Below are 25,034 nucleotides of genomic sequence, written 5' to 3'. Positions count from 1 at the left end.
TAACCCTGACGATAAAGGATTAAGTGAGTGCAGGAATATTTATTCGAACGTTCTGCTATACTTCTGTATTCAAAGAAATAAATAAAAATCGACTTCAACTGGTTCCTATCTTCGATCATTCACGCTGTCCTTGCGCTCGATCCGCAAAAATCTGTCGTTCGCTTTAAGCCACGCTTACCTCGTTCTCAGAACCTTCAATCAGCGGCTCCATTAAATAAGATACGCTTTGCGATCTCTCACTTTTATCGCAGACGAACATGAAGATTAATCTGGTAGGCGCGGCCAAGCATCGGTGTCGTTTCGATCTACCTGTTCGCGAATGTCTCGACACTGCCCTACAGTTCTCCTGAAAATTAGAATAAACTAATCGCGTGATTCCGCGTGGCGTCAAAGAATCCCGGTTAATCGAAGCGATAAAGGTAATCGACGTTGCCGGCTAATGCAAGTAGCCATTTAGTGCGCGAAATCGACGGAAATTAAAATACATCGGTTAAACACCGGCACAGCCGTTCAGGACCAAATTGTCGTTTAAGTATAGACCTTGCGAGCCTCTCGTTTCGTCGTGTGCCATGGTTATCAAGCTGCACGCCAGTAATTTACCTTGGACTAATTCGATTCGCCGCCTGTACGATCTTCGATTGCGATTGAAGGGTCTGCAGTAATAACGGAGCAGTTTCGTCCTTTGCATATTTTTTGTTAGGTATCCTAACAGCATCCTCCCGAAGCCATACTTATTAAACTACAAATGTGTTATCTAAAATTTTAGTAACGGTATAATGGAAGACTTGAAAGGTTTCAAATATTAATTGAGGGTAACTAAACTTCGGCGAACGAAACCTTTCGACACCGAAGTAAAATAACCGGTTAATTTTTTATCAGAACTATCAAAGTTGCAAATATTTACGATGAAATATGCAAAATATACGTCACTCGATCTGTGTCAATTGAGACATCATTCTTCTCGCACCATTTACGCAAACGCGATCCAAAGCTGCACAAATTGCAGCCAAGCGAACACAAACAAGTTGCATATCGGTTAGCGATGCAAGCAAGCTCGTCAAGGCCCGGATACAATCGAAGCTCCATTACAAACTGCTACTCGCGGTGTATTAACGTTCCATCATGCTACCGGCGTTACCAGCGTGACTCTGCGTTTCGGTGTAAATCATCGTCGAACCGGCAGGATCATCAACCGCGAGCCCCATCGCCGTATATGGCATGGGAGCACAATCATCGACATCGATCGGATTTTTTTTTGCGGTTCGTTCGTTCGGAGGCCAACGAATTTTTGCACGAATTTTCCGATTGGATCGCGTTCGTTGAGTTTCGATGACTAATTCGAGCTTTACGATAACGACGCGTTAATTGCTTCGTGAAACGAACACGGCTATTTAAATCCGATGACGAAACAAATATCCTGTTGCTTGGAGAGTTATCGTGATCGTAAAAGAACGTTGGAAGTTTCCATTTGGATAGAGGTATCTTGTATCTACTTGCTTGCACCTTACAGGAGAGGAGGGGAGGTCTACGATAAGGAATGGGAACCCTGAAAGGTGGAAACTCGAGAAACCTCCATGCTCGGTACTTTACACTATAGAAACTTCTCCAAGATAAAATTACACAAGTCATCGATTCGATAAAATATGCGATCATCAAAATTTCATAAAATAAATTAGATTATCATACCAACGAGACGAGACAGTAAAATTCACGTGCTCGAAGCAGGCCCAGCTCACAGTACACAAACCTCGACCGACACGGTTGAAGAACTGGAAACAACTGAGCTGCGGCCCTGCGTCGAGCGCGTGAATTTGTAAACATATCCTGACTCGTCTGGTTGGACGGATTATAGTTTGGTTTTGTAAGTGACAGTAATTAAAATGAACTGGGTTTGTTATTTGGGATTTGTTATAACAAAGTTGCATGCACGTATATCCCCTAAATTACATTGTTTAACCAAGAATTTCATTTTCTCGTTTAACAATTCAAAAACAAAAAGATAATAATATATGATTAACCATGTGAAGCATGTAACAGCGCAGACACGTTCTCTGAAAGCTCGAAATAATGGAAATTATATGTAGCTATTAAATAATTCATCACAATTATGCATTTTAATTCAATCGACGTGAAGCGTGCTCGAAAAAGGTATGATTGATTTACGCGATAGCGTGTATGAAATTGAAAAGTTACGATCGATCCAAATGGAAAATTCGAAATTACACTGAAACGTTTCTACTTGATGCAAGTGCGAACGTGATGAAAGGTGTATTGCTTAAACACACCAAACCGTCGCATAAACGTGACCTGATTAACAAGCAATTCGACGTCGTCGTAGGCCATGCATATCTGGATGAACATACCGAGGTTTGAGGCCTATTCAACTCGATCTCTGTACACGTGCACAAGCGTTCACCAGTTAGGTGCATTGTGCAATTAAATCGTGGCAATTCCCACGGAATATGCACTTCGGTTAAACGATAACAGATTAAGTGTTTTCTTTAGCTATTCCGAATTAGAATCAGCGTTGACCACTGCACGTATCCATAGATGCAAAAGAAATTTCTCTGATTAAAAAGAAAAATAATTTATGGTATAGCTATAAGTACATAAATTTAAAAAAATTTTGTAAAATTGTAATTCATCCCCTGAATTATTTTCATTTACACAAGGAGAGGCTCATTCGTACGTCGATTCGAGGAGGAGTCGATATCGTATCACATTTAAAAGTGTAGAATCGATACGTGTATGCACGCGTGGGCGTCGCGTTGGTTCTCCGATTCCTTTTTACGAGGCGACCGCAGGGATATCATCTGAAGCTATCGATCATCGATACCAGATTCAGTTATCCTATTGTGTTTCCTACGAGCCGCGAGTGTGTCTTACACGCCGTGGAGATTATTCAGCCGCTTTCTCAATGGAACGGATGGAATGCGGCGTGATTAATCAAAGACCAGCCTCGAAACGTATCGGTTTAATTAATGTGCTCACGAGTCCTACGTACCCGGCTGCAAACACCGTGGTTACGAACTTACGATCTTAAAACGGAAAAAACCGATTGATTGTTTAAACAATGCGTGTACCGTTCACTGTTCAACGATCACGGGTTATTTTAGCCCGATACACTTTCGAATCGTGCTTAACATTCCTTTCAGAGGGGAATTGTAATTTGATTGAAGAGTGCAAGTTAATGCACCCGTGCATCCCAGTTGAAAGTTAATTTTCGGATTTCGAGTTCGAAATTTCGCTTCCGGCTCTGCCTTCACAAAAGGCGCGAATGTAAAGCTTGATCTTAATCGTGAGACGTGGTCACTCGTCATCGAAACGACGATGTTGACCTTAATTCGGCCGGTAATCCTTCCACGAGTCCGTTCAAACGCGGCTGGACATAAATCGTTGCTGGAAAACCATGCGGTGGCTGAGCTCTGCTTCTCCGTCTAAGCGCGTAACTTCTAAGATGATAAATACCGTATGATAAATTTTCATCTCGCGTGATTCACACGCACACGAACGTGTGCAGGCCTGGTTAGGTGGCCGGGGCAAGGTGGTTCATCAGCACGGACGTGAATACACCGTGTTTAAGGTACTTTCTCACTCCACCAGTTACATTCTTGCTCGTATTTCGTGGCGAGCCAGCTGCTATTAGGCAGTATTTAATCGAATTAGCGATTATGAATTAACGGCTCCGGCTATTCTAATTTTATAGTAATTCGATTAAATCGCTAGAAGGATTAATCTATCACTGCTCGACTCTTGAGGCAATCAACTTCAATACGATCACGCGTAAAACGCTCAGTTTTCGTCCAATCTCGATCCTAATTCGATTTTAGCTGGCCGATCGTAAAAGTCCTAGCGCCCCGTAAAGTCAGATTGCCAATTTACTTGCGTGGCCGCATTTTCACTTATATCCGATAAGTATATTTCAGCCTCTCCTGGCCTGTGCTGCCGTTCAGCACACGGTTGATCGCGACAATCAAGGAAGCCTTTAACTAAATGAAACGGTTATTGGCTGGTGGAAGGCGGTTTTATTACGAATAACGGGCCGATTTATTAAACGAAACGCCATTACCGTCTGGATGGTTACTCTTCGTGCCATCCTGTCAAACGGGATCAAACTAGCTGTATCCTGCTATCCGAAGCGGAGAAGACTTAAGTAGATTATTCTACCTGTAACACGGTGCTCTTAATTATTTGTCTGAAGAGAGGTACAGGATTAAAAGTATAGGAATTTAATCCTGTTAACGACGTCGAATGATTTACTTCTCGATTCTGTCTCATTTTATTGCCAGTAAACGATCTAATTCCACGTAGCTGGAGTTGCCCGTGCTAAACAAAGAAATGGTAATTAAATTGCCTTTCATTATTCACCATTGCATGTCTGAACGTGTCAAGTTGGCGCAAATAAACGATAAAACATATTTATATTCGTATCGAGAAGAATAATTAAGATTAATTATTACCGACGAAAACTTTACGTGTCTGCTACGAAGGTCGCCGACGCTATGAATTCAATATAAATCGAAGGAGTGGAATAAAAAGAACTGAAATTAAACTGGTTATAAAAGGTTACTAGTGGAAAGTGTCTGTATTCTGTAACTTTAAGCAAACGGATTGAAAAGGTACAGAAATAGATTCGATAGAAATAATTGCTGAAAAAAAAGGACGAAAAAAGAACGTCGATCAACCCGGTTGCAGGGGAACAGAATAGGCGCAACGTGACGAATACGTCGTTAGGATTTCAACGAAACAACGTTTATTTGCCGTGACGTTGAAAAACGATCGACCATCTCTCGTCTTTAATTGCTTATCGGGGCCAAATTGAATGTACAATTCGATCTTCTCTCGCGTTGCGGTGATATAAAAGCGGACTTCCTCCGGACCGCCCATAAATCAAGCGTAATAATCCCCGAAAATCGAAAGCTAGCAGAAAGCGACGCATAAATTCCCGGTTTTACGTTTTATCGCGGGATAGTTTATCAACCTCGACTTAAAACTTCTTCCTGTTACTTTGCATCGTTAATCCACGATTCTTTATCGTCGTTCCGTTAACCGAGATACCAAACTGACACCGATGACGATCCGAACGCGAGCCTTCGAACAAATCGAACTGGATTTCTGAATGATTCTAAATAAAAGATAAGTCATTTTATAAACTTCCCTTTTTCATCTTGAAATTTTGACACGTATCAGGGATCTTCATCGTTCAGACGGTTAGTAATTAGCGAAGAAATATTTCGATTTCAACAGAGCGCCATGACCGATCTGTTCCAAAGGGTTATGCTAATGAGAGCCGATCGTTCGTGAGAGTAACGTCTAAGTGATACCAGCGAATCTTTTCCCTACGTAATTACAAGCTCGGAGTCCACGTAGGAACCCGATCTACGCTCGCTGGACCGAGACCATCGTCTGATCTTAATCCTATCAGTTACGCGGTATTGCAAGACACCGAAGACCTTCTCCGAGAAGCTATACGACTGTTCGATCCAAGCATTAGACAGAGATTTCCTCTTTCTTTTCGAACGGACTTTTAAGTCTTATTTAGAATCCGTTTTTGGTATCTTTTATTTTTAAATAGCATCTGCAGTAGTTGTTCATCTGTTCCTTTTTTTAGTCTGTTAAAGCTAATTACATATTTCGAATTTTTCTGAGATATTCCATTAAGATATGGGTGTTTCAAGAACTCCTGGGGGAGGGTTAAAAGCGTTCACCCACGCCAGGGCTTAAAAACAACATTATAAGCAGATTTGGATACAAACTGATCATTGGCTGCAATTATTCCGCTCTCTAATCGTGTAGGAGCCTTTCGACGGCCGGTAAAAAGCGAGCAAGAAAAGGTAACCGAACGCGACCAGCCATTTCCATAAATTCCCCAAAATAATATCGCGAGGATTTCACGGAACGCGGTGGAATGATACGCACTTAAAGGTTTCTGCGGTTTAATCCCATCGGTTACCCTTCGGTATGCAAAATCTAAGCTCCCACGGAGCTGGTAGATAGGGGAACGAGGCGAAGGCTGGGGTGGAAGTAAAAGCGGGCGCGGGCGCGGGCGCACGCATCGGTTCTCAATCCATTTATACCGGGCAACTCTTATCCCGGATTAATCGGTCGTTCGCGACAGTCCGGCAGGCCAGGTAAGACAAGCTTAATGCATCCGAGATGCATCGAGTCTCTGGCTGCAACAACGTGTCGCCCCGGCTGCGGTCCGGTTGCAGTTTCACTTTTATTCGAGCCGCCATTAGCCGGACCCTCTTACCCGTTCCCGCGGGATGAATTAAAGCGTGAAGGCCAAAAGGGATTATCTCGAAACGATAAAACATTGGCGAAAAATATTGCTACGCGGTCTTGACGCGGCCATTAAGTATCGTCGATTCGAGAGGTCTTCGGCGCGCGAATAAACGAGAAGAAGAAGTGACAAACTCGATATGCTAACCCTTTCGTTACTATAGTCACCCACCGCGAAGCGGAATTCTTTTTTCATTCAATTATCTCGACAACTGCTCGAATAAGTTTAGCGAGGACAATAGAGATATATCATTCTAAAATTAAAATCATAAACGATCCGCGATCCCGAACAAGTTCCTCGGCGAGTTTGTAGCATTCCCGACCAGTCTCTCTCTTTGCATCGAAGATTCTTTTTAATTGGGCTCAATCGGACATGAAAAACCACAGCGGCGAGGCCGGGATCGCGATCCAGCCTCGCGATAAAGAGTTGATCGAAAATCTTGCTGCGCGTGATCAACGCGCCTATTAACCCGTCCTCGGCGATTGTTTGTTTTCAGGGTGGTCGTAAATAGTTTCACTTATCCGCGTCCTCGCGACAGTGCGGCAACCTGCTAGCTGGTAACGAGGCTACCTCGGTGTCCTTTAATTTGCTACAAAGTGCTGTCCAAACGTTTGGCATTCGTCATTTGTAAGGAAACGCGGTTGGTAGACGCCTTATCTTGAATTTCTAGTCCTACCTTCGATCGTTACGAATCACTAATTACGCTTTGCATACTTTCCATATGAAAATAAAATAAAATTCTAAATGATTCAAAGATCATAAATCGTAAATCGTTAATAGGGTATGGAATGTCGACCAATAAACGATACGGATCAGTAGAAATGAAATAGTGTCGATGAAATGATTCCACCGTAATTCCATCGATAATTGCAACAAAAGATAGGGGCCGCGAGCAACAGAAGATAAACCAGTTAACATCTCTCAGAAAATTAACTCGACTAGTTTATTTTACTCGAGCTGTTATCCGCTCGCAGATTGGATTAACAAAGGAACAGCCTTGTTCGAAGATTATACGCCGCTTGTGCGAGACAATTCGCGGCCGGAAGTCGTACGTTAATTCAACCAGGGGAAAAAGACAAGGGCTGGAGGGAAAGAGAGGGAGCGAAGAAGTGGATGAAAAAAAGAAAGAAGGAAGAAGCCAGCAGCAACGAAGAGAGGGACGTTGCCGTGGCGAAACATGGCAAAGAGAAAAGCCGCTTATACGCGAGCTTGGAGGAGTTTTTCAGCTACGTACCAGAATATACGATCAAGAATATAATGTAACGTTGTACGCGCTACAATTCCGTTGAATACTTCACCGTTCTTTCGTCTTTACTCTTACACGATCCCCTTCCTCTGTTTCAGCTTGCAATTTGCGGTGGACCATGCATGGCTAAGAAACTACGCTTTTCTCGCCTCTCGATTTTGCAAGGACAATCCGACGAAGAGTAATGCATATAAATGAATTTTAAATAACTTAGAAACATTGACTGTACTTAAGAATAAAATATTTGATCCTCAATGTGTCAAGATAATCAAGTGTGTACATTACTTTCCAAACCTACCCTTGTTACACATTTACGAGATTTTATCCTCGCGTAAATACCTCGGGCTCAATGTTCACCCTCGACTACCAGGGGGTGGCTTTGTCCCGTTTTAAACCCACTCGGGAATCCGTCCGTTTCCAAGTCAGACACCGGTCCCTTTCGGATTCCCGGGAAAGCGCGGTTTCCCAAGAATTCGTCGAGCAGCCGCGTTAATGCGATGTTTAAAATAAGAACGATTAAGCGTACTCGCGTTGTTCTATCCTGTCACTCTCCGAAAGCCAGGACCCTTTCTCTGCTCGCATAACGTTGCCCCTTAGGTAGCTTACGTTATCCGATACTCGAGAGTCGGGCAACACAATCTCCTCGAGACGCGGTAATCTTATTAAATAGGGCCTTCCTTTGTTTTACGACCTTTTTGCACAGGCTTTAAGGCCTTAAGCCTGACGCCTTCGCCTCGTGTCGAGCGTACGCCACCAGGATACGCGTCGCCGTGTATATACTTGCGTTTTACCCCATGGGATCAGCCTGGGAAAATCCCGTTTTACCGATATTGAACGTGCTACAACCCCGTGCACGAGGAACGGTCAATTATTTACGGCCAGTGATTGAATTTTTTTCTCCTCGAAAAATCTCTCGCCGTCCCTTTCGAGCTGTCGCCCTGCGACGCTCTTACGACCAGAAGGTGTCGTATTTTTTTTTCCCCCGTCGCGTCGAGTTTAATCCTTCGCCAGGATCTCGCGAAATGGCCGATTCTAAAACGGCCAAGAGCATTGTAAAGGGTGAAATTTACACACTCGCTGATAGCGGAATTCACGGTTTTTTTTTATGGGATACTAGATTGCGTCGAATGGCCGAGATATTTATGGGGGCTTATTATGCGCGCCGGATATTTGTTACTTTACTCTTTCTGTTTTTAATACACGCGAGATACAATTGAACGTTATCAAAGACAGTTTTAACGCAGTATAAATCCTCCAAATGAATGTAAGATACGGCGAATGGTATTTTACCAATTAAATTGCACGGATTATTAAAAGTTCAATCTAAGTATCAGCGACGTGACTGGAGCGGGGAGCTCCTCCTACGCCATTAATTTATCGCGAAGAGAAACACGCTTACACGAAGCAGAGATAAGTCCGAGCAAGGAACACCGTGTTCGCGAATCCTTACACTGGACAAGAGTTTTCTGTCGTCGCCTAAGCGAATTAATCGCGAAGCTAATCAAGCTTCCTCGTTGCAACCAGCAATTCCGTTCGCCGTCCCGTGTAACATCGCTCGATACTCCACTTAGCCGATGTACGTGGCAACTGACGATTAAAAATCGCTGGCCGCGATTGATTTTAATTGGCGGTACTGTCATGAATCGCGCTGCTCGCAGCACCTTAATATCGCCACGGTGTAACGAAGATGGAGCTCCTTCTTACACGCTCTCGAATCGTTCTTATTTTCTACTAACACGATCTCCTAACCAGTTGGCGCGCAGCTTTTTAATATTTTCCCCCTTTTTTATCAAACCACCTGGCAGCACCGATTCGAACGTCTCTCTTGTATTTCCACGGTGGCTGGAGCCTGGTATCGGTCGAACGATCCACTCGCGAGCGATTTATCATCGGCGTTACGGAATCCGCGCTTAGAGGCCGACCAGTTTATGGAAAGTGATAAATTAGCGAAGGCGAAAATGATACGTCTCGGGCGTATCTTCAGTCCGGGGCCCGTAATAAGATTAAAAGTCGAGATACGGGTAGGCCTGGCTCGGTCCAATGATGCGTCCTCGTTGCATCGTTGTGTGCACCCTCGTTCGATTCGCGATCGTGTGCGTGGCTGGGCACGAGAGTGCATCGTCCAGCGAGCGAACAGCAGCGTCGTATTCTCGGATTAAAGCGCGTATAGTTTGATGTAAATTTAAGGTAGCTCACGGGAGGGATCCTTGTCTTTTTTCGGCAGAAACATCGCGACACGGTATATGACTTAAATCAGATTTAAGCCTGCCGTTGTAGGTGCGTCCTGGCCACGGTTCCCTCGCTTCTTCTTCTTTCTCTTCATCTTTTTTTCCGCTTTCTTTAAACGACGAACCAGCTCCTCGTCGAACAGGAGCCCGGTTTTTGAGCTTAATTTTTAGCGATTGCTCGGAGAACCATCAACCAGCTGGAGGACATCGTTGTTTCGATTTCTCCGCTTTCGAGCGACGAGCCACGTGCACCAAATAAAACGACAAGAATGACATTTCGCTTTGGTTTAAGCTGGAACGTTTACTAGTTTCACGGAGACGATAAAAAGGGTGTGCAACGGGAGCACGAAAGAATGTACCGTGCCCTAGAAACTCCTCGACGATACGTTTATAATCAGGATACTGCAACGGGGTCGCGTTTTCACGCACCGCGAAACGGCCGCCGCGATTTCCTAATTACCGCCTCTAAAAAGCTCGAATTAATTAAACCAGCCAAAACTCGGGCCGCGGCGAATTTTCCCGGCGCCAGATACAATTTCGCGTGTCCGCAGAGAGAGTGCGAGTTTAATTAAACTAAACGCGAGAAAAAATCAGGGGGAAAGGAGAGGAGAAAAGAAATAAGTCAGAGAAAAAGCGGTACGCGTATGTGTACCGATAACTAATGAATCGTGCGAAAGGTGAAATTCAAAGAATGCGAGATTTTAATGAGCAACGTTTCATGAGAATCTGAACACCATTAATGTCTAATTAGATCAGCAGCACTGGGTCACCGTTAAATTAATACTGGCTCTTAAACGGTACAGGAGCGCGGGAAAATATCGCGAGGAATTTGTCGACGATGCGCGATTTTGTGCGACGTATACCAGGACAATGTTGCCCCAGCGTGATCGTAACACGGCCACGGTAATCCTCCGATCTTCCACGAGACGATGGATAGGTGGACAGGGTAGGGACAAACTGCCCATGAAACCAGCTTACGCGAGGCTACTCTGCTCGGACGTTTTGATAGGCGTGTAAATAACGGCCGGAAGAATATTTCTACAAACAATCGTGCATCAACCGTGTCGTGGCTTAAGCCTCGGCCTCCGGATGAAATCCCGGTTAAACTCTACTAAGTCGTAGGTAAGGGTCGACATTCGGATATGACATCGGCGCGATTACGCGTTGCTAATGCACGGGACAGTCGGTAATCTATGGTAATACATGTCACTTTTACACAATGGCTATAAATTACTAAAGTTACCATCCAAGGTATAGTATCATTCGAATCGCCTCTTGCTAACGTAACGCGTGTTACATTAGTCGGCGAACGTAATCGCGTTTTCACGCGACCGATTTCGAGCGCCGAGCTACGAGCGGAGGCTAATTACGTCCGAAAGCTTATCGCGAACGAGGACTTGCGATTCGACGAAACGGTAAAACAATCATCCGCCGGTGATTACGCGCAATTATTGCCGTAATTGCCGACGGGAACGAGTACGGGACGCAGAATACTGTACGACCGAGGGAATTTTGGGAACTGGTATTACAAACAAAACGTAACCCAGAAATATCTTTCTTCGTTAAATTAAAGATCGTCGATCACCGAGACATTCAGGTTTAATTGATAACCTTCGGGCAAAATAAAAATACCTGAACTACGTAAATGATTAATCAGTAATGTGATGAAACATGTCATTCATTCAAGGAACACATCTATTTTTGTGATATCATTAAGTAGCCTAAAATAGCATTCTACGAATTGTCGTCGTTTCAACATAAAATATTAATTAAGCTCTGCATTAATATTACAATTGAGTAGACAAATGTTCAGAGAATAAACCCAGTGGGAAATGAAAATATTGCATACTTTTCGATATCAGCAGGTTCGTTCGTTCACATGTCCGTTTATTTGTTTCGTGCCGACTGATATATAATGGAGTGTCCAGCGGCGGTCGTTCTGATAAAGCGTGGGCACGCCACGAGAAAATGACCATAACGGAAGACACGAATTACATGATGTAAACGCGCCACCTACGGCGAGACGGGGCCGGATTGAATTTAATACTAATTAAAAGTAATAAATCGGCGGACGAATGATTTCTGCACGGCGAGCAGTCGGTCCTATTCCCGTCGTTGGCCCGGGGCTTCAGGCCCGGCAGTTTCTGCCGAATTAAGTCGGACAGTATCTTTTTCTGACTTCGCCACGAGGAGAAATGCAATTAAAGCGAGATCAGAGAAGAGGGACGCGTCCCTCTCGTCCGCTGTACGCTCTCGCTGCGTTTTGACTTATGGGTCGTCGGGTGAAAGAGAAGAAAAAAAAAAAAGAAAAATTGGCCGCGTCCTGGAACGCGGGCTTTTAATATCGTTCAGCTCGCCGTTGTTGTATATTTACAGGCTCTTATTAAGTCACTGGCACCGGTACCACTCTCCCCTCGTAACTCGCATTCTACGCTTCCTGCGACATCGATGGACCCTGTTCAGCCCCAGGAGATACGCGAAATTCCACGTACCAAGATAAGATTCGAGGATTTAAAGAAACATCCCGGATAACATTATAGAATTTTAAGTTAACAAGGTTGCAGATCCTTGTAAGCTTCTTACATTTTAAAACTTTTCACGTTAAAAAAAAAGCATCGTTAACGCTATTAAGATGTTATAAAATCACGAGTCGAATCGTTTCATCGAGGGCCAACTAATTGCTCGCCACTTCGGAAACGTCATTAAACGTCGTCCCAATGGTAGAATCTCGTAAAATTCTGTCCGTTCAGTGGATCGTTTGTCTGATCGTGAGGCAGTTAACATTCAGACACGATGTTTGTACTTTTTTATTGGTGTTATTATCGATTGAATCGGCGACAATGCGGTAAATTCGATTGGATTTTATTGGGTGCGTAACGCGCACTCGTGAACGAAGGGAGAGATCGTTACGTTTTGACGTTTACGAGAAAGGGTTACAATGGACAGAAAGCGTTAATCCAACGGGCCCGTTGGGCACCGATGGGGCCTCCTCCGAAGAAACGAATGGGGCGCCTATGGCGATATTTATTTAACTGCCGCACTAAGTTGGCGCCCCGTGGCGATGTATTTCGAAGACGCGATTCTGCCATAATTACAGTAAAAAGCGATCTTTAATTTCGCGAACGGCGAAAGTGACTTGTAGGTGGGGACAGCGAGGGCAACAGGATCTTCCTCGAGCCGACTTCTTTCCGGGGGGGATTCATAATTTGAATTCACTCCTTCAAACTCGTCCCTCCACTGTATCGTCCCGTTAAATTTCGTGAAAGCTTGCTTGAATCTTTGCTACAATGTTCCAAACAGTTGAAGGTATTCGAGAAGGAAAAGAATAATCTTCTTTAAATTACAATTTTACTTCAATTTAAAATTTGGAAATAAAATTTTCTCGTTTCACCGTCTGATTACTTGCCTGGATCACTTTCAATACCACTTTAACCAAATCATTCTATGTCAAAGAAAAAATTTTCTTTTCTTCTTTGCTTCCCCTTTAAGTCTTCTCATTTTCTTCTTCCTCTCTCTCTCTCTCTTAGCGGACAATTCTATCTTTGAGAGTTGAACAGAGGAAATTACTTAATACGAGTTAAGCCCGCGGAACGAGCGTAGAAATATTAATTATAAAGCTCGCTTTAATGTTCATTCCGTAAATTTACATAAGCAGGCTCAAGAAAATTCTTTTATTTATCGAGACCATTGTTCCCTGTGGCCTTCCATCGACGTTAACAGAGGAGAACACAATTCACGGTGTTCCCTGTGCCGTCGCGATTTCTGAAGCGGGTTCTTACGCATCCCGTTCTCTTTCTCTCTGTCTCTCCTCTCTCGTTGCCCACGCATTATAATAGCGGCACTTTAAAAGGGTAAAGGATGAATAAGGTGTGTATAGAGGCTCCTAGCACCTGCAGCCCATTATAATGAGAGGGTCTGGACGTCTACTTCTTTAAATAACACGTAATGGGCCCTAATAATTAGTCGGGGGAACATCGGCAGGGTGTGTAAAACTAATGCTGCTCGAAGGAACCGGCCAGCTAAAAATCATTTACATGGCCGGCCATTTATTCCTTTCTCTTCCTTTTAATTGCCCCGTCCCTTTCTCGCCGGTCCGTGTGATTTGATCCCACAGTTATTATTATCGGACAAATCATTCCTACGGACGATCGATGTAATCAGTCCTCGTCCTCGTTTCGCATACAATAAGCTTTGTTAATCGAACCTTGACTCGTAGTATCGCGAAACGAAAAATACCTGGAAAAGCTCGATGATGCCTTTCGCGAAGCGTAGAAATTTCAAAGCGTCCGATAACCGTGAAACGCACACGCGTTATATACACGCGGGCGCAAAAGGTGGGCACAGGTAAGGTTTTTTTCCTCGTGTTACGCCGCTAGTGGCAATACGTATCGTATGCCTGTCTTCCAGATACCTTTTTACTCGTCTTTTGCTGCAAGATCGGAGCAACAACCAGTCCTTGTGTGTCCGACGAAATTTACGACGGAGCCTCATGCACCATGCAGGCTTTATTTTAATACGGCCGGGTAGGAGATGGCTCTCGGGTAGGAGACGCCGTCCCGCTGTGCCAAAAATCTTAAATATTCATAATTAAATATGCTAATGAACGGGTGACTTCAACGGCAAAATGATTATCAAATTGTACAATGGCCGCGTAAAGTTATTGTACGGTCAACGCGGAGGGGCTGGTTCGTGTTCACGGAATGGAATGCATAGACCCACCGGGAGGAACCGGGCCATGGGACGTTCAAGGACCCCGATCGATCAAAAAATGTTTAAAACCGACCCGTTGAATGTTTCGAGACCAAAGAATCGAGCCGGACTGGCTGTCGATAACCGGCGTTCGCGAGACATTTTTCTGAACCGTAGTTTAATATTGGTCAAACCGAACTTTCAAACTTGCTAAACTTTCCTTGGTTTGCCTTCGATTTTGTCGAGGTGCAACTACATTCGCTCATAGTTGTACGAGAGAATATAGCCGATAGGAAGCGATAATTTATTACTTATACACGTACACGTTCGTACATTAAATCTTGCCATTTGACAACGAATACATACATCGCCCGCAACAAAAGGGTTAAACAGCCGTGAAGGCGCGACGAAACGAGACACCGAAGCTCACCCCACCTGTGCTGGGGGAACAAAAATCCCCGGGACACGTTCTCGCGGCACCGGGAATGTTTTCCTCTCATTATTACGAGCGGCCGTGTCGCCTGGAGTGTCGAATCGGAGATAAAGAGATTGTTTAAATGCATTACTAGTCCGGGGCCGATCGAAAGAAAGAAACGAAAGAGGCGGAAAGGTGGGACCGGCCGAGCGAGAGAAGTCCGGACAAAAGAACGAACAGGAACGAAACAGCTGGGAAGAAGAAGAGATGGAAAGAGGGCTCGGAGGAAGGTCGAGGTACCGAAGGAAAGAGAAAAAGAAGCAGAGAAGAACGAGGAGAAGATGCACCGTAGAGAGCCTCTCGCATCGGTCGCGTGAGATAGCCGCATCATTTCTTGGCAGACAATTAATTACTGACATTATGTTTTAGAATGCTTACTTGCACTGGCTACCAACCGATCTATAGATTTGTAGCCAGCCCTGGACACGCTCTATCCTCCTCCATTGCTGCGAACGAGTGCGAGGAAAGAGTCGCGCACAGGGTGTTCGATTAGTCCACCTACAATTAGCAAGAGGGTGGTTAGTTTTTAAGAAACAAACAAACAGTTCATTTGCAATTGTATACAAAATGTTCCAATTTAATCTATCTAATGTTTTTCGAAAAATGTTTCAAAAGGTTTAAGAGCTAATCAGATGGATGGATCAAGATAAGCCTTCTTCTATATCAATGCAACCTATCACGGTGGATATAATTAATGATTATTCATTATGTATATTCTATAATTACATTGATTAAAATACAGCCAGCCGTAATGACTATTACAACAGTACTTCCATATAATCCTGATTATTCTGTATTGTTATTATTCAAAGCAATTCATGGTAATTAGCACATGTTGCATTGTACTGTGATGATCTAACGTGTCAAATATTAATCCATAATCAAATTATACATGTATCTAACGAAATAGCGAAAAATTTGGAATAAATAGAGTCTTCAATCTATCGAATAAAATACCTCCCCCTTTCAATCACGATTCAACCATTCAATTTACCAATTCCTGTACCCCTAAAGACTCTATACGATCACTTTCAAGGTATCCTTCATATATGGCTAAGCAAGATTCCCGGGTGTAGTTTATCCTGACCGCGTTGCTGCGGGAGTCGCGTTGATCCCGTCATTAAGTCGAACACAGTCGTTATTTCACTTTCACCAGGGACAGAGCATAATGCCGGCGAAGAAACAATGCCCCGTAACAAGCGGCAAGACCCACGGCCGCTTAATAATCGTCAGCGTCTTTATTGATGTACCGCGGGCGGAAATTTGAAAACCGTGACGTCGGGTAATTTTTCATTCGAGCTGGCCGGATTCCTCGTCTTTCTACGCCGCCATGTGGCACCTCACCGAATTGGAATTAACTACATTCGGGGCACCGCGTGTGTGTGCGCGCACGTTTGTGTGTGCATCCGTTACGTTCATTAAACGGTTTCACAATACTCGATAGATGAAAGTTGGCAGGCCCTCCTTCCTAACTATTTATCGTTCTTTCATCGTCGATCCGGCAAATAAATCTCATCAGCCCGATTATCCCGGCCGGTCGAATCGAGACCGAAAAAAAAAAAAAACAGCAAGCCGCTTCGTTATTTAACGAATTTCATCGAATAATCGCCGTTTCAGCGTCGCTCGAATTACTCTTTTTTAGAGTGAAAATGGTATCCTTCATGGAGAAACGAGATCGATGAGTTCAATTTTAAAAACGATTAAAAGCACCGAGTTCCGCTCATAAATTACTAATTAAATTAACATCAGAATATTTTAATCTATGATTTTTCAATAAAAGCTGAATTCATTCAGTAGCCGAGGGACGCATTCAGAATTTTTATTAATCGGTGATCTTTGCCACATAAAATATTCCAATTTCGCGAGTCTATCGTCCAGCTACTTCATTTCATAGAATGCAGTTTTACTCATAGGAATCCAAGTCTCTCACGAAAGTCTGCGTGTTAAAGTTTGCAAGAATCCTCGGCGGCTGGCCCGACAATATACCTCGATACTTTTACACGCGAGAACCTGTTGTATCTTAACGTAATTTATCGTCACGCTATTAAGCATGCTCCGTGGGTCCCGGGATTCATTCGTCTTCGAATTACCTCGATTTACCTTCGAATTACCTATTCTCTCTTCCCGCTCCCTCGACAATCTTACGTGAACCGTCCAATGCAGCCAACGAGATTCGTTAACTAAGAAAACTCTCGAAGACATGACTAATTTTTAAAAAATTTTCAATATTTTCCTAACCGATAGCTTTCTGTATTTTTTACAGTGAAGCATTCTTTCTCACGATGCTCGGTGTTTTAATTTCGTGCCCGTTCACCGACACTTATCGTTACGTTCGCGAGTGTGACGAAAGTTTCACGAGGTCTCGAGCAGCATTTATTATTCGTGGATTAGTGGAACGGCACACGAACGGCGTCTGATACTAATTGCGAGGAACAGCAAGAACGGCCGCGTCGCGGCTCCCACCGGGCCGTAAATTAATTTACCTCTGTGTGTTTTCGCTTTTAACGCCAGGGACCTGGGGGGCCAACTCGCCTCTCGTCAACAATTACCGTTTCCCCGCAAAAAACCTCGCGAACCCGTTCCGTTTCCTCCTGGAAGCTACTTCACGGATCGATCCAAGGGGTGGACCAGAGTTTCTATTTTCTTTTTCCTACCCTTTTTTTTTTTAATGGTCCTGACGTTTTTCAATTGGAAAGTTCGCGAAACGAACGGCTTCGTACCGTTGTTCCTGACGGGGACACTAAAAACATCGTAGCTTTGTTTGGAATTAATTTCAAACGAGGAAAAACTGATCGTTGAGTAATTTGTTTGATCTTACTGCTGCGTAGACGTTTTTAGAAATTAACCGAGTAATTTATCAAAAATTTAGAACGGAAAAATAATTAGAAATTGCTGCACCCGTAGGGAAGAAGAATGCAATGGTTTTTTTAGAGAGCGATATACTGTTCGATTTGGAGAGAAGATTTACGCGGCGCGCGACTAAAGCCGTCGTTTATTAATGAAGAAAGCAATCGTAATCCAAGTGGACAGTCGTAAAAGCATTAAACGACTTGTAAATCACAGACGCGACACGGGGTGAAACATGATTTAACCCTCTCTGCCGCGTATTAATATGCCACGCGGACGTCTTCGATGAAATGTGCATTAATCGCCTGTGTTGAAAAACCGCCGCGTATTTCATCGCAGAAATTTTTATCGTCGATTTATAATCCAACGAAACCCACCACCTTTTATTTTATTCTGGTCATTGACTCACCGATCGATGTCCCCGTTGTATTCTGGCAGGTGTTCAGGTATCTGTAAGAAGATAAATTTAATCGTCAATTCTAGTTCACTTTTAAAATTTTCAGTTATTTCAGAACTATGAATGAAATTTCCGGTGTATTTTGTATAGCAGACGGAATGTTAAGAAAAGAATCTCTTTCGGGACTTTACATCATGGAAAATGATGACAATGAAATTACTACTTATTCAACAATCATAATTACTCGTTAAGGATCACCGATTCGCTCGTAATCGAATGAAAGCGGAGAGAAGAAAGCCAGCCGCGTATTGTTAATGAAGAAAGCAATCGTCGGTGGAAGCAAGCGGACAGTCGTAAAACCACTGAAAGCATTGTAAATTGCAGCCGTCGAGCGGCTAGAAAATGATTTAATCCTCTGCGGTCGCATTCATTTCCCTGGCCGGCGTCTTCGACGAAATGTACATTAATTCCATTGGCTGCTGAAAAACCGCCTGTTCGCCGTGCCAGTCTTGTGTTGCTCGCGGCGATTCTACCAGCCGAGAGACCGGCTTGCTTATGAAAAAGATCAATGCTTCTAGTAGTTCCGCGCCACGCTCCATCGCTTTTTATTAACATCCTTGGCGATCGTACGTTCTTTTGCCAGTGATTCTTTCAATCTGACTAGTTGAACGAATCCGTTTCGTTGCTGCTCCAAATCCTCTCTCCATATATTTCAGAAATGTATCGGAGGAGTTAAATCTAGAAGATTTCCGTGGCGCATTTTCAACAAAATTTTAAGAGCGTTTGGTATATTCAAAGGTATCTCTTGTAAAGGGTTTGAACCTATCCAGGTTTCGAATCTACAAAATTCTCGCATTCGCCGGTGGAAACATGGCGAGCACCACTGGCCACTCGCGGTTTCGGCGAGTGTATATAAATTAGCGCGAGTAACGCCGCGGCGTTGAATCGGCTGATAAATTTTCGTGGTGCGGCCGAGCGTCACACCTCCCTTATGCCGTGTATCCAGGAATCCCGCGCGCACGGCCGGCGATAAAAAGAAGAGAAAGATGGAAGAAGGGAAACAAAAATATATATATATATACACTTAATGCTTGCTTGCTGGCGCGTGTTCCTTGGTCGAGTACCTGGGTCCACCTCCCGACAGCCGAAAGCTGGGGTAATCGCGATCGTGGCCCTCGCACGACATTAGCCACCAATGGAACTGGCCCCTCGCGACCGTTGCTAATTACTTTTCTTTTATTCCGACCAGCTGACGTCGATTTGATCTCTCAATGCTTTCCTGTAGCGTCGGCTTAATTGCACTTCCGGTACGTGGAAAGTTCGCCACCTGAAACTGCGTTTCTGTCTGCGTGGGAACAGCGTGCACGCGTGCGAGAGAAAAGAACAGAACGAAATTCTTCGAGACACTGTGCTCTGGCCGATTGTTTCGTTTCGTCGTTTCATTTGCAAGTACAAAGCGAGACCGTTGTCCACCGTGAAGACTACGGATACCCGGGACGAGATGCTGGACGACGAAACGATGACCGACAGCGTTCGTATTAACGGCGCGGTCAATAATTCTCTTTGTTAGTACGTCTCTCCGCGCTTCCTTCTTCTTTTGTTTCGTCTCTCTGTTCGAAGTCGTTCGAAGAGAGCGTTCCTTCTGTGTGCGACCGACACTGGCTCTCTTGTATGCAGGAATTCCGGGACCAAAAATATCCGAGCGATCCCTGTACACTCGCAACGGCGAAACCACGGTTCCGTGGCATCTTTGTGGCACCTTTGTGGCATATTTTCCTCCAGGCTTCGAAACGTTTCGCCATCGTACGGACGCCATCTTAACTCGGTTAACAGAATTATCTGTCTTTGGCTAACCACGTCCCGGCCAACGACGACGGATTCCCTCTTCGTCGTGGCTGATTAAATTCCCCGTTGACGTTAGTTCGGAAAAGGAACGCGTCAAAAATTCTCCTCGTTCGTCGTTTAACCACGTTCGCTTTCCTTGGTACTCGTATTCTCATCGGATTAAAAAGTGGCAGAAATTCGTAAAGGTTTTATCGAATGGACCCAATCATCGCTTTCAGCCCGCTGTTGTCCCGAAAACTCACCTGCCGTTCGCATTATTCCGGGTCGATTCAGGACAACGGCTGCTCGACGAAACGCCAGGATCAGGAAGGACGAGGGGAGGCGAAAGACGCGAAGGAAATACGAGGAACGAGCGAATGAAATAGCCGCGGTCCGACGATGTAAACGTATTACGGTCTAGCGAGCGGGGTGCGCGTGACAGCGCCACTGGCCGGATAGATTTATATTTACAATGGGCCTCTGTATTTTATAAGGCCGCGTGTACACGGGTAATCCTGCGACCAGGACGAAACACTCCGTCCATCTAAGTGGCGCGAGCTTTAACGCACTCGTTCGCATGCCGTAAGCAGATTAATCCAACGCCCTTTCGGCCGGGGCCGAACGATCGACCCTCCTTACATCTGCCACTCTCAATGGACCGCTCGATTCGACTTGATGTCCAACGACCGCCATAAAGGTCGCGGAACACGAGCACGGCCGTGTTTTGCGGCATGCCATCCCGAGGGACACGCGAGACCCGTGTCGAAACAAATCCGAGGACAGGAAACCATCAAACGCAGAAACGCGTTTGTACGGAGATTGCTCGTGACCGAGAAGGAGAAGGCGACGATTGAGGTTTTCTTTGATGGATCATTGCAAGAGCGAACGAATGGCTTGTTTCTCTCAATGGCGAAACGTCCTCGCGTGCAATGAAGGAGGGTCGATACGATTAAGGTACAAGTGTAATTAGGTTGTTGCATGGTAAATGATCAATTTGGAACCACACGATGACACATATTCAATTAAACTTGTAACACGAATAAAGGTCACTGAAATCGATGAAAATAGTTGAATAAGTGGAGTAAGTTCGATCGTTATCCTTTCATTGAATTTAGCCTTGTAATAAATTAATCATTCAATACTCTCCACAGTTTATTTCTATCGAATTAATTTTCCAAAGTTTAAATGTATTGTACACGGTTTTTAATGATCCTAGATTTATTTAATTAGGTATCGTGACTCGCGAGATGCCTTTCATAATCCTATTTGAGAAATCCGAATTTTCACGCTGAATATTTGGCCCGTTTCCGAAGCTAAGCCGTTCGAATAGTTTCGTGTCTATCAAAACTCTATACGTCAACGGGTTAATGGTATTAATTGGACAGTGAAAGCTGTGACTAGGATAGTAACAAATCTAAAATGCAAATGATCATCCATTAAAAGCGTTTTACGTTTGGTTTAGTCAAGGGGCACACCGTGACCCGGCTTCTAATCGATCGTTTCTCGGTTTAATTGACCCACATATCCCATAATATCGTGCTCTTTATTAACGGCGCATAAATTACCCGTCCGGTTTTGAATATTTTAATATTTACGTACCTGTACGCGAGCGACGGGGAAGGATTTAAAAATTTGCCTTCGCATGGACAGCATAAATCGTAAAAACGATGCAATATCATGAAACGCTAATGAGGACACCATTGGGACACTTTGTATTCATCTCGTGGAATTAGCCTTTGGTTACTTGTTTCGAAAAACGGGAATGTGATGAATAACGATAATAAAATCTTCGCGTCGAGCGAGGAACGTAAATTTCGAGCGTACATACATCCACGATCGGCCATTTTGCCGAGGAAAAGCTCGTCCGTTGCTTTTGCAAGCGGCTATTACTCTCGTGGTGCTTTGAAAAATTGATGTCCGCTACTCTTTCGTGAAGTATTCAAATCCTGATCGCGGTATTGTTGAAACACTCGTTGGAAAGTACTTTAAATCCCTTATAAACAATTCTGAAAGCTTTCCACTGTTCAATTTTATAGAAACATAAGGAGGATTACAATGATCCCACGTCTGACACACGTGTCATTCTCGACTAATTTCTATTTGCTCCTCTCGAAGAGGAGTCTCGCGGATTCGGATAGTTATCGGGCAGATTCGAGCGTGTGCACAATGTCTCGTTCGCGCCGGGTATACCACCCTCAATGGTGGCGTGCAAACGATGCATTAGCGTACCGACACAATCCACCGGCAAATGAGAGCCCGAACCATGCTCTCTACGTATAGTACCGAACGTCGACGCGGCTTGATGGACTCTAAACACGCCTCCGAAATTTTGCGATTCCGCGAACTTTTCTTTCGCGCCTGACACGCTTGCTCGCAGGCACGTTGCTTACACGCGTCGACCGATCGTCTCGGTCTGTGGTACGCTATGGTGAGATTTGAATATTAATTATTCGTAAAAAAAGCACGAAGATAGATCATGGAAAGTGAAATGCCGAGTGCGTCATACGGCACAATGAAATCGATTTGAGGCGGGAGGAGACGTGAAAGCGGCCCCCGGAGAAGGCACGCTCGCCGTTTCGTGTGCAATGTCGAACGGTTAATTTCTGCGCTCGAAAAAAAGCGCTCACCTCGATTCTTAATCTATAGCAAAAATTACATGCAATTACCGCCGCCACCCAGCGCGCCGGCATCTGCGAGTCGAAGGTAGCCGGCGATCGCGTGATTTGCACGTCCATCCGCCTTCGGAACGTCGAAGCACACACGATGTTGCACACCGAGCCGGGGTTGGTATTCGTCGACGGCCGTTGAATATTGCGGTGTGTCACGTTTCCCTTTTCACGTCACGGCACAAGGAAATAACAATACCCCTTTGAAGCACTTACAACCGAAATGATACATCGGCCACGTAGCTACAGTTTCATCGATTTCTCTCGCGAAATAACGACGTTATTTCGCACGATTCGATCGCGATCCACCGATTACCAAACCGCTCAGAGGAACGTTTCGATTTCTCTAGCGTTAATTCCCGTCTCGTTCTTGCCACGCCACCGCGAGCGATGAATTACGCGCGCGAGATCGCACACGGCGTATAACCCACGTACACGATAATTCATCTTCTAACGCCGGGTCCGTGGCTTTACGTGAATTAAACGTGTTTTTCAAGCAACGCCGCACTGCCGCGCGAATTAGCATAAACGTTGCACGCTTTTTTGATATACGGACCGGTTAAAAAAAGCAGCACGCTTTCGGCAATTTATAGGCTTGTACCACTCGACCGGCCAAGTGAAACAAGCACGGTCAACCGTAAGTCTACAAATCAATGATCCCGGGATAAGTCATTTGTCAGACATTGTAAAACAAAGTAACGCTAAACGCTTGATATATATGTTTTAATTAAATCTGAAGAAGAGGAGGAAGGTTTAAAAATTCTAGTTACGACGATGCTTTTACAACAGCGCGGGTATCGACAGCCTCGAAACCGCGACAATGGCCGCAAAATTAACGCCCGTCGCGCAAACTAGTACGAGACCTTTACAAAATTAATTCAATTCGCGGGCGTATGAAGGATCTCACACGGGGATTCGAACAATTGCCGTGCAACTGATTATCGGATCGGGTCGTTCGGTACGTAGCCAGACGCGTGTACACGAGAACTCTTTGCGAAATGAGTTCACACGAGGCGAGGGGTCGGGGTGTCGGGCGTCGAGTGGCGGACAAGAAACGAAGAGAAGTCGGAAAGGAAATAGCCAATCAGGCAAATAAGGACACAAAGGCGCGACGGGTCTCCCCCGTTAATTGGCATACGTTAATTAATACACGGCCTCTTTGTTGCTACACATCCGCGCGTCTGTCTGTTCGGCTCATCGAAATTGCGCTCGAAAGCCAATACTCGATCGTATTTCTTCGATATTGTTTCCCGAAATCGATGCACCAGCTTTCGAACCATCCCCGTGCCCTTCGCCCATCCGCCGCCATCAGCATGCGCCCTTTTTAATTAAAGCGTCGTCCATATTCATAAACATAAATTATCGTCTCGCTCGCGGCTCCTTTCGAGCATATCCACTCGTTGCACGGCTGTGAAATTTCTTTCTTTTTTCACGCTCTTCGTTTCGATTCATTACGGGGATGCTGCGCGTGAATCGATTACGTAAACGCGGTAATCTGGCGCAACGATAGCGGCATGGGTATTTTCAGAGGAGAAACTGTTTAATCGGGCTTCATTTGAAAGGATAATCGTGATTTACGGTGAATTTTTTATCCTTTAATCTTCGAGTAACGAAGGTACTCTTATTTTCTGGCTATTCCGTTACGTTTACGTTGCCCTCCTTTTCATTTTCTTTCTTTTCTCTGTTTGATACAGTTTCATTTTGTTAAGCCTTAAAGTGGTTCCAGGAAATTATTTTATAACTGAAGCAAATGTATCCTCTCAACCCTTGAACAGCAGAGTCAAATTTGTGCAACATAAACAAGGATATTATACAAAATTAAATTAAAATTAAAATTAAGATCATGATCCGCCGTCCAAGGGTTAATTGTAGAAGGAGTATAATAAAGCTATCTCACAGATGTCTCGATTAATTTTTGCACCTTTCTCAAAATATTCCTAAATCCATCGACCTGCCTTAATCCATGAAACAGAAAATATTGTTCCAATATCGTTCCTCCACATAAAACGCATGTTTCCCTGGGATCGTTCAGCAAAAATCGAACCGTGCTAAGGGCATCGAGCGCCTCTCGACCAGGGACGATCTTTAAAATTTATCGATCCTGGGAACTGCATCGCGAGACCTTGTACCCTGTTCCATGCCGTCACAATATTCATCCTTGGCCGGTTAAATCATTCGATTTTTATATGATCCCTGGTCCGGAGCTTGCTCGTGAACGACCTCGGGAGAGAGACGGTGCACGCGTGATCACGGAATCGAACATTATCATGCGTGCTATACGTGTTAATACGGTGATTTAGGGCTTAACCCGTGGATCCTTCGGCGCGCACAGGAAGTCGAGGCGCATCGTGCGTGCGTGGGTCCGTTTAACCGAGCGAT

At 44.5% G+C, this 25,034-nt stretch overlaps 1 protein-coding gene across 1 annotated transcript in view; it reads right to left on the bottom strand.

The window, feature by feature from the left end:
• LOC114874872 overlaps positions 1-25,034 on the bottom strand; it is a 175,403-nt gene that overhangs the window by 55,568 nt on the left and 94,801 nt on the right. The window contains exon 4 of the mRNA XM_029184573.2: positions 18,178-18,218. Coding sequence (XP_029040406.2) covers positions 18,178-18,218 — 41 coding nt within the window. The remainder of the gene's footprint in view (positions 1-18,177; positions 18,219-25,034) is intronic.

The sequence above is a fragment of the Osmia bicornis genome, chromosome 13 (assembly GCF_907164935.1).
Source record: "Osmia bicornis bicornis chromosome 13, iOsmBic2.1, whole genome shotgun sequence".
NCBI lineage: Eukaryota > Metazoa > Arthropoda > Insecta > Hymenoptera > Megachilidae > Osmia > Osmia bicornis.
Note: the sequence above shows the minus strand (reverse complement) of the source record. Positions and strands in the feature narration are given on the sequence as shown.